This window comes from Quercus robur, chromosome 4 (genome assembly GCF_932294415.1).
Source record: "Quercus robur chromosome 4, dhQueRobu3.1, whole genome shotgun sequence".
NCBI classification, from domain to species: domain Eukaryota; kingdom Viridiplantae; phylum Streptophyta; class Magnoliopsida; order Fagales; family Fagaceae; genus Quercus; species Quercus robur.
In genome coordinates, this window is record NC_065537.1 from 55,939,170 (window position 1) to 55,950,044 (window position 10,875).

General features: G+C 35.1%; 2 protein-coding genes and 1 long non-coding RNA gene across 4 annotated transcripts in view; 2 read left to right on the top strand and 1 right to left on the bottom strand.

Moving 5' to 3' along the window:
- LOC126723031 (uncharacterized) overlaps positions 1-1,175 on the bottom strand; it is a 45,055-nt gene extending 43,880 nt beyond the window's left edge. The window contains exon 1 of the long non-coding RNA XR_007654102.1: positions 1,037-1,175. This is a non-coding gene — a long non-coding RNA (uncharacterized LOC126723031). The remainder of the gene's footprint in view (positions 1-1,036) is intronic.
- LOC126723027 (F-box protein CPR1-like) overlaps positions 1-2,174 on the top strand; it is a 46,103-nt gene extending 43,929 nt beyond the window's left edge. For both annotated transcript variants that reach the window (XM_050426240.1, XM_050426238.1), the window contains exon 2: positions 863-2,174. In XM_050426240.1, the coding sequence (XP_050282197.1) occupies positions 863-1,913 (1,051 nt within the window). In that variant the 3' untranslated portion in view covers positions 1,914-2,174. The remainder of the gene's footprint in view (positions 1-862) is intronic.
- LOC126723025 (F-box protein CPR1-like) overlaps positions 1-9,743 on the top strand; it is a 45,266-nt gene extending 35,523 nt beyond the window's left edge. The window contains exon 2 of the mRNA XM_050426234.1: positions 8,840-9,743. Coding sequence (XP_050282191.1) covers positions 8,840-9,110 — 271 coding nt within the window. The 3' untranslated portion in view covers positions 9,111-9,743. The remainder of the gene's footprint in view (positions 1-8,839) is intronic.
- Positions 9,744-10,875: the final 1,132 nt, after the last annotated feature.

Here is a 10,875-nt window from a genome sequence, read left to right on the forward strand (position 1 = left end):
TATTATTTGCAAGCGCTGCCTCAATCATACATGGGTAATCTTCTATCTAATTTTCATAATTCAAAATGTCCTTAGGTTGTGTTTGGATGGCAACATTTGGATTTAGATTTGAAATCCATTGGTTTAAAATGCCTTAATTTGAAATGCCTTGTTTGGGTCTTTTTAAACAATGAAGGATTTGAAATTAATTGTTTGGATACCTAAATTTGGATTTGGATTTGAGATCAATACAATATATTTTTTAATTATTATTTTCCTTAATCCTTCTACATTTTAATTTTAAATGCATGAGGTAGTATTGATAATCCAATTGACAAGATGATGACTAAATATTTTTAGTCATAGCCAACTAAAAAAAAAAACCCACAAGCTTTGTGGATTTAGATTTAGTAGAAAGAGAGAAATAGAGAGGTTAAAGAGAGAGATAAGAGTTGAGAGAGACAAACCTTAAGTTGTCACGCGAAAGAGAGAAGAAGAAGAAGCTTGTTGTATTGTGAGGAAGAGAGAGAAGCACAAGCCTAAGTAGAGAGAAAGAGAAGCGTGCATGAAAGCTTTTGGGCCTTTGGCAGTGCAGATTTTATGGGTAGTTGGCCCATAATTCGACATAAACAAACGAGCCTATGAATAAAATAAAATAACAAGTTCAAAAGAAACAAAAGCTAACCCGCTGCAGTAAAATTAAAATAAAAAAACTGCAACCCCTCAATCTCTCTGAGCTTGTCTCTGTGTGTCAACGCTTCCGTTGAAAAATGTCACAAAGGAGAGAAGCACCGATCCTCCGACGAAGGAAGAATGATCTCCCACACGACATCGTACTCAACATCCTGACAAGGCTGCCTGCCAAATCAGTCATAAGATTCAGGTGCGTTTGCAAAACCTGGGACTCCTCAATCACCACCCCCAATTTCATCTCAACTCACCTCAATAACTTTGCTCATGATCATGATAATGATAATGGTGATGGTTATATCATACACATGCCATTGGAGACAAATTCTTCTAACAGAGCAGTCTGTACGGTCGCTTTCGACCGCACCTTTGATAGGATTTCTGAGATCGAAGTTCCCTTTGATTTGCCTTCTGGGTCTATCCAAATAGTCGGTTCCTGCAATGGGTTATTGTGTATTGCTTGTACTTCGGGTCTCGACATTTCCGATTATGTTATATATTTGTGGAACCCCAGCATTAGAAAATTCAAGAGGTTGCCTGATTCTTGCTTAGGAAAGTTGGGTTTTGTTACACTCGGATTTGCGTATCATTCGGAGAACAATGACTATAAGGTTTTGAGGATTTCGAGTTATTCTATAGAGGGATCGCCTATTCCTGATAAGGTTGAGGTGTACACATTAAGTTTGGATTCATGGAGAAGGGTTGGGATGTCATTGAGAGCCAATCTTATGGAACTTAATTATTGTTCGCTGTTGCCATTGCCATTGGTTAGTGGAGCTTTGCACTGGATCTCATGTGTCGTAGAAGGAGAAGAAGAGCGCAAGAGTGTAGTGATTGTGTCATTTGATGTCAATAGTGAGGAATTTAGAATGTTAAGAATACCTGATGGTGCTATGTCAACAGTGGGATATCAGACACGTCTTGCATCATTCAAGGGGAAACTGGCTTTCCTTACTGGTGTCGACCAATACTCCATCTGGGTGATGAGGGAGTATGGCGTGCTTGAGTCTTGGAATAAACTTTTTGTTGTACCACTTGAGAGATTCCCTCATTGCATTGCCTTCACTATGTGTGGTTCACTTTTGACTCACTACCGCGAGACCAACAATCGAGAAGAGAAGTTTGTTTTAGTTGACACCGAAACTCTACATGAGAAGGATTTTGATATCCAGCAACCTTTAAGTGTAGCTACCTTCATGGAGAGCCTTACTTTACTTGATGGAGCGAACATGGTGTCTTACTAAGTGGTTGGTGGCATGCATATTATAAGTGAAGTCCCTAGTGGTATGGACAATGGATGAAGTTTCCTTTAGTAGTAGGCATAATAGTATTGCAAAAAGCTTGATTTTTGTCCCTGGTTTACAATATCCTTTTGTGGCTATTATAGTATTATATATTAGTATATGATATTTCTCTGTAGATGTTTGTCGTGCACGAATCTAGATTTGGCAATGTAAGTAGAAAACAACACTTGGCCAACATAATCCTTATTTGCTTACGTATCCCCTTGGTAGTGTTAAAACGCTCTAGATTATGGCTCTCTTGACTACATTTTAAAAGAAGAAATGACCAAAAAAAAAAGGAGAGAATAAAAGCAGCTCTAAAACTGAGAATTTTGAAAAGAAGTAGCCAAGTTCTTTTTTGGTGAGCATGTTACTGTTCCAAGGTCTTGTTCTTACTTCCCTGTTTCAAGCTACATGGTCTTTTGTTTGTTTCAATAGAGTATGTCTAACCATAATATTGACATAATAAGCTAATTTATATGAAAGAGAGTCTGTACCTAGAGATGTGATCTTGCTACATTTTTACAAGGTCTTGTTCTTACATCCTTGGTTCAATCGGCATGGTCTTTTGTTTGTTTCTGTTGTATATTTACCCTTAATATTGACAATAAGAAGCTAATTTATTATATGACAGAGAGTCTGTTTGTCCCAAGGTATGCGATCCTGCTATTTTATCATATCTATAGAGTCTAAGAGACTTACGTATATAAGGAATGCTATTATCTCTTGCTTAGATGGGTTCAACCGCATGCTTTTTGTTATTTAGATGTGGATCGTCTAGTTTAGATGCCTAAATGTTGTGTTTCTGTTAGTACTTTTGTGTTCTTTATCCTAAAGAAGCATGCTATGGTTGCACTAAACTTGTTTGGTTGAATAAGGAAGAATTTAAAGGCTAATACAGTTGTTAGGTTGTGAGCTACAGAAATGTATTTCCTGAACTTTTGTTTGGTTGGGCAAGTAGAATTTAGGGGCGTGTGCAGTTGTTAGCTAATTAGTATTTTTAACTAATTAACTAATTAGTATTTTTAATGATGCATGCAAATATCTCTGTTTTAACTTTTAATTTAACATCCATGAAATAGAATACTTATGGTACTATATTTGACCTCTTGCATGGACATCGTAAAGTCATCCTTTATCTTGCACACACTTTAAAATTGGTTCTATCTACATGTTCTTTCTTTCACCATCTTGATTCTTGAACTTGGTTCAATACTTCATATTCTTAAACTCTGCATCTCTAATCTCTATCTGCTACTATTAACTGTTGCAATTTTCCCAATTATTTTCAAAAGAATATACATCTGGATCTATGCAAATGTGCATTGCACCAAAAACTGAGTTTGCATTGTCTCCTTTATGGCCAACTTAAGCAGAAAAGAGTACTTTTCAGCAAAAATATTCTGTGTTGGCTCTTATTTATGTTATTGGTTATATTATTTTCTACAAGTTTAAAATTGGATTTTCCTTTTGCCTTCCCCTTTTAGCCTTTCTGTAATCCCCATAACATATGGCAGATTGTGCTAGTTGGCAGAGTTCTGTAACACAGGATGCTAGTTTTATGAACTTATTCTCTCAAAAAATTGACTAATCCCATCCTCACAATTTATTTTGATTTTCAATTATCAATTGGACAACTATGATGTTAAGAACAATAGAGGTGGGTTGTTTTTGAATTGCTTATTGCCAGCCAAAGCACGAAATAGCGTCTGGTAAGTGGTAACTAGCTTCTATGTAGGCATGTTCTAGTAAGTACTTTTTTTTTTTTTTTTTTTTTTTTTTTTTTTTTTTTTTTTGCGTGTAATTCCAGTAAATACTTTGATATGATAGTAAACTCAAAATATTTGTGCTTGACCTTTTATCCTTTTGTAATCCCCTTGATAGAGTGGTGTGTTAAGTCTACTTAGTCTAGTTGACGGTTTTTAAGTTTAGAAAGAACTTTAGAACCAAAATCAACTTGCTTCCGTAGAATGAAGTCATTTGATGCCAATGGAGAGAAATTCGGATCACACTATCACTTGCTGTTGGAGATGGCTTGCAAGTGGAACATCTTGAATTGTACAAGGAAAATTTGGCTTTGATTGCATATGGCCACTTCGACCACTGAGGATGTTTGTGTAATGAGATAGTATGGTCTGCAAGAATCATAATCTTAAAGTAAACTTTTTTTTTGTGCAACTGGAAAATGTTCAAATCTTTTTTCGGTTGCACCAGGCATGGTGTACTTTTTGTTCATAAAGGTCCCTGCCTAGGTTGCAGAAAAGTTAAAATTTATCACACTCTTATGTATTTACCTGACTTGGCCCATCATAACACAAACGAAAAGGAGAATTTGTGAAAAATTAGATAACTATTCTGTGTTTATAGACTTATTGGATCCTGAAACTCTACATGAGAAGGTCTTGGTATTCCAGCTTTTCCAACTGTGCCTGCTACTTTTGTGGAGAGGATTGCATTAATGGATGTAGAAAATATGCTGTTTGGATAAGAAGATTTACGACTCAAGCTGTGATTGAGTAATGCTGAATGCTCCTTTTCTTTTCCAAAACGCATGAAATTAATGGTCTGATGGGGAAGGCCGGAAGGGTAAAATTATCCATGACTTATATAAATTTTTAATGCTTGTGTATTTTTATTTTTATTTTTCCAATATAATAGGATTTAAACCTATTATAGTACCCACATGACATGACTATTGTTATGTTATTACTTCAAAAAAAAAAAAAAATTGGTAAAATTTTGTGAACTAATTTTCTGCTTAAAGAGTTTCTCAAAAAAAAAAAAATTTCTGCTTAAAGCTTGATTTGTATCCTAGGTTTACATTATCCTTTTGTGGTTATTTTATGTTAGTTTTTTTATTTTTCTATGTGGATGATTGTCTTGCACAAACCTAGATCTGGCAATGTCAACAAAAAAACAATACTTGGCTAACATAATTCTTTATTTGCTTATGCTTCTCTCTGGTAGTATAAAAAAGATCTAGATTATAGCTCTCCTGGCTACAATTTAAAAGAAGAGAACAAAATGTTTAAGAAGCTCTGAAACTGAGAATGTTGAAAAAGAGTAGCCAAGTGCCTGTTTGGTGAGCATGTTACCATTCCTAGGTCATGTTAATACTTCCTTGGCTCAAGCAGAGCTACATGGTTTATCAGTTTATGATCAACGTAAACACTTTTTTTTTTTTTTAATTAGACTCCATAATTATATATCCACCTTTTATGTGCTGAAGTGAACTGATACAATTGGTTCTGAGTTAGGCATCATTAAGAATAGTATTACAAACAAAGTGTTATTGGATTTTACTAGTGTAGGATTCCAATTTTCTACCATTTTTTTTCCCAATCTTCTCCTACGATTTATAATATAACAAATCATTTAACAAATTCAATTCTGATTCCTGAATCTTTTACTTCTTCAATAATTGCCATCCCCCTTTATTGATATGATAGTTGCAAAGATCTCTATATGGATATGGAAAGTATTTTCCCCTTAGAATATGGTAATTTTCCCCCTAACTTCTAAACCCAATAATGTAACTTGGTAATATTCAATGTCAAACAAAAGGAAATGTCATAATATATATATATATATATATATATATATATATATATATATTTCTTTGAAGACAATGTCATAACATAATTTCTTTTATCGATAGCTAAATAAATAAATAATGGCTTCTTGACTAAAGGTTTGTTTAGGTTGATAGAATCAAACTCTACTTTATGCTTGTATTAAATTCTGCTGGTTATTTGGTAGTCATAAACGAGTCTTGGCTGGTTCCTTTCGGCTTTTGAAGTTCCAGAATCTCTTCTACAATTATTTTCCCTACTCTATCCCACTCTTATAATTCCCATATCTAAAATAGTCAAAGGCACAACTAATTTGGCCAAATAGAAAATATATCCTGTTCTTACCAATGTACTAGTCGTGCAACTTTTATCACTTTGTTTATTTCACAAAAATGTTACCAAGAGGGAACAAGATATGATTCTTACACTTTTTTACTTCACAAAAATGTTACCAAATATCACGAATTTACGCCCCCTCCCCCCCTCTCTCCCACCACAAAAGGAAAACATATGTTCTACTCTATCCCACCCATCTCATTCTTTTTTTGTTTGAATCTTCAAATAGCCAAAACTTCTTTAGAAATGGTGTGGGTAATTTGGATTTCCTAGAGTCGCCATTTTGTGGATTAGGGATTCGTTTGAATAGATTTTTGTAATCGCTCAATGAAGGGATTTAGAAATGGATTTAATGGTAGTTTGGATGGGGGAGTTCTAGTTATGTCAGTAGGAGATATATTATTGTGTTGATGGAACACTAATAGAACAATTTTGTTTTTTCTTTTGTTGATAATTTGATGTTCAAAATGAAATTTGAACCCTATACGACTCTATTAAAAATACTTAAATACAGAAATGGACCCGAGAGTTCAAGATAAAGGGGGTTGGTATATAATAAAAAAAAAGTACTGTGTCCATAATGTTTTCACAACACTTTTACAACGAATCCTAAGTGGTTAGGTTGATAGAATCAAACTCTACTTTACGCTTGTATTAAATTCTGCTGGTTATTTGGTAGCCATTAATGAGTCTTGGCTGGTTCCTTTGGGCTTTTGAAGTTCCAGAATCTCTTCTACAATTCTTTTCCCTACTCTATCCCACTCTTATAATTCCCATATCTAAAATAGTCAAAGGTACAACTAATTTGGCCAAATAGACAATATATTGTGTTCTTACCAATGTACTAGTTGGGCAACTTTTCATCACTTTGTTTATTTCACAAAAATGTTACCAAGAGGAAACAAGATATGATTCTCACACTTGTTTACTTCACAAAAATGTTACCAAATATCACGAATTTACCCCCCCCCCCCCCCCCCACTCTCTCTCTCACCACAAAAGGAAAATATATGTTCTACTCTATCCCACCCATCTCATTCTTTTTATGTTTGAATCTTCAAATAGCCAAAAACTTCTTTGGAAATGGTATGGGTAATTTGGATTTCCTAGAGTCACCATTTTGTGGATTAGGGGTTCATTTGAATAGATTTTTGTAATCGCTCAATGAGGGGATTTAGAAATGGATTTAACGGTAGTTTGGATGGGGGAGTTCTAGTTATGTCAGTAGAATATTTTGGATATATTATTGTGTTAATGGAACACTAATAGAACAATTTTTTTTTTTCTTTTGTTGATAATTTGATGTTCAAAATGAAATTCGAACCCTATACATCTCCATTAAAAATACCTAAATATAGAAATGGACCCAAGATTTCAAGCTAAAGGGGGTTGGTATATAATAAAAAAAAGTACTGCGTCCACAATATTTTCACAACACTTTTACAACCAATCCTAGGTGGTTAGTTGTTATTGTTTCTAATTTGAACTCACTAGTAAAATTATTTTTTTACCCACTAATAATAGTCAATAACAACTTGTCACTTAAGATTTATTGTAAAAGTGTTATAAATATTGCATTTCTTAGAAAAAAAAAATAAAATCCAATTAAGCATCCATATGTTTTAAGTTGAGGATTTACATGAGTTTGGGCTAATGGTTTTGGAGGGGAGAGGTCAAAGGTGCCAAGCTACATGAAATGTCTTGTTTGGGTCTTTTTAAACAATGAAGGATTTGAAATTAATTGTTTGGATATCTAAATTTGGATTTGGATTTGAGATCAATACAATATATTTTTAATTATTATTTTTCTTAATCCTTCTACATTTTAATTTTAAATACATGAGGTAGTATTGAAAATCCAATTGCAAGATGATGACTAAATATCTTTAGTCATAGCCAACTAAAAAAAACCCATAGTCTTTGTGGATTTAGATTTAGTAGAAAGAAAGAAACAGAGAAGTTAAAGAGAAAGATAAGAGTTGAGAGAGAAAAACTTGTAGTTGTCGCGAGAAAGAAAGAGAAGAAGAAGTTTGTTGCGTCATGAGGAAGAGAGAGAAGCACCAGCCTAAGTAGAGAGAAAGAAGAGCATGCGTGAAAGATTTCAGAAATTTTATTATATTTGAGGGTATTTGAAATCTATGAATTTTAGCCTACCAATTTTGGTTAAATTTTGGACCAAATCCAAATCCATTTCTTTTAACTTACTTAAACAAAGAATTTGGATTTTGTGCCCCCCCAAATCCAAATCTATAGCCAAATTCATGAAATCTAAACAGACCATTAGCACATTGGACTAAGATATGAGGGAGTCGGTTTTTTTTGTTGCTTGATATGCCAAAAACACACTCAAGCGACCTCGGAGCATAAAGCTTTGGGCTCGGAGCACCAAAAAGGGGCCCAAAAAATATTAAACATAAAACGAACGCGTTCAAAATAAACAAACGCTAACCCGCAGCAGTCAAAAAAAAAAAAAAAGAAAGCAACCTCGAATCTCTCTGAGCTTGTCTCTGTTTTTCAACTCTTCCGTTGAAAAATGTCACAAACGACAGAACCACCGATCCTCCTCCGACGAAGGAAGAATGATCTCCCAGACGACATCGTACTCAACATCCTGACAAGGCTGCCTGCCAAATCACTCATAAGATTCAGGTGCGTTTGCAAACCCTGGGACTCCTCAATCACCAGCTCCTATTTCATCTCAACTCACCTTAATAACTTTGCTCATAATCATGATAATGATAATGGTGATGGTTATATCATACACATGCCGCGTCATACACGCGCTATGAATTCTTCTAACAGACCCGTCTGTACGGTCGCTTTGGACCGAACCTTTGATAGGATTTTCGAGATTGAAATTCCCTTTGATTTTCCGTCTGGGTTTTCCAAAATAGTCGGTTCCTGCAATGGGTTGTTGTGTCTTGCCACTTCGACTAATGTTATATATTTGTGGAACCCTAGCATTAGAAAATTCAAGAGGTTGCCTGATTCTTGCTTAGGAAATTTGGGTGTTGTTACACTCGGATTTGCTTATCATTTGGAGAACAATGACTACAAGGTTTTGAGGGTTTCGTGTTGTCCTTGGATAAGACCGAATGTGCCTGATGACATTGAGGTGTACTCATTAAGTTCGGATTCATGGAGAAGGGTTGGGATGTCATTGAGAGCCAATGTTAAGGTATTTGATAATAGTTTTGTTTTGCCAACTCCATTAGTTAGTGGAGCTTTGCACTGGATCTCCGTGTCGTAGAAGGGGAAGAGGAGTGTAAGGTTGAAGTGATTATGTCATTTGATGTCAATAGTGAGGAATTTAGAATGTTAAGAATGCCTGATGGTGCCATGTCAATAGTGAGATTTCAGACATGTCTTGCATTATTCAAGGGGAATCTGGCTTTCCTTACATTTGGACAAAGTGAACAACGTGGTGGCTACCAATACTCCATCTGGGTGATGAGGGAGTATGGCATGCTTGAGTCTTGGAATAAACTTTTTGTTGTACCAGTTGAGAGATTAGCTGTTTGCATTGCCTTCACTATGTGTGGTTCACTTTTGATTCACTGCCTCGAGACCAGCAATCAAGAACAGAAGTTTGTTTTAGTTGACACCGAAACTCTACATGAGAAGGATTTTGATATCCAACAACCTTTATGTGTAGCTACCTTCATGGAGAGCCTTGCTTTACTTGATGGAGCGAACATGGTGTCTTACTAAGTGGATGGTGACATGCATATTATAAGTGAAGTCTTTAGTGGTATGGCCTATGGATGAAGTTTCCTTTAGTAGTAGGCACAATAGTATTGTGAAAAGCTTGATTTTTGTCCCATGTTTACAATATCCTTTTGTGGCTATTATAGTATTATATATTAGTATATGATATTTCTCTGGGGATGTTTGTCGTGCACAAATCTAGATTTGGCAATGTAAGTAGAAAACAATACTTGGCCAACATAATCCTTATTTGCTTATGTGTCCCTTTGGTAGTGTTAAAAAGATCTAGATTATGGCTCTCTTGACTACACTTTAAAAGAAGAAATGACCAAAAAAAAGGAGAGAATAAAAGCAGCTCTAAAACTGAGAATTTTGAAAAGAAGTAGCCAAGTGCTTTTTTGGTGAGCATGTTACCATTCCAAGGTCTTGTTCTTACTTCCCTGTTTCAAGCTACAAGGTCTTTTGTTTGTGTCAGTTGTACAATATCCTTGTTCTTGCACACACTTTAAAATTGGTTCTATCTACACGTTCTTGCTTTCACCATCTTGATTTTTTGAACTAGATACAGTACTTCTGATTCTTAAACTCTCCAACTCTAGTCTCTATCAGATTCTACTATCAACTGTTGCACTTTTCCCAATTGTTTCGATAGAATATATATCTGGATCTATTCAAAAGTGCATTTCACCAAAACTGAGTTTACATTGTCTGCTTTATGGCCAACTAAAGCAGAAAAGTGTACTTTTGTGTTTTTGAATTGCTTATGGCCAGCCAAAGCACAAAATAGCGTCTGGTAAGTGGTAACTAGCTTCTATGTAGGCATGTTCCAGTAAGTACTTTGATATGATAGGAAACACAAAATATTTGTTCTTGACCTTTTATCCTTTTGTAATCCCCTTGATAGAGTGGTGTGTTAAGTCTACTTAGTCTAGTTGACGGTTTTTAAGTTTAGAAAAAACTTTAGCAACAAAATCAACCTGCTTGCCTAGAATGATGTCATTTGATGCCAATGGAGAGAAATTCAGATCACACTACCACTTGCTGTTGGAGATGGCTTGCAAGTGGAACATCTTGAATTGTACAAGGAAAATTTGGCTTTGATTGCATATGGTCACTTCGACCACTGAGGACTGTTTGGGTAATGAGATAGTATGGTCTGCATGAATCATAATCTTAGAGTAAACTTCTTTTTTGTGCAATTGGAAAATGTTCTAGTCTTTTTTCGGTTGCACTAGGCATGGTGTACTTTTGGTTCCGAAAGGTCCCTGCTTAGGTTACAGAAAAGTTCAAATTTATCACTCTCTCAT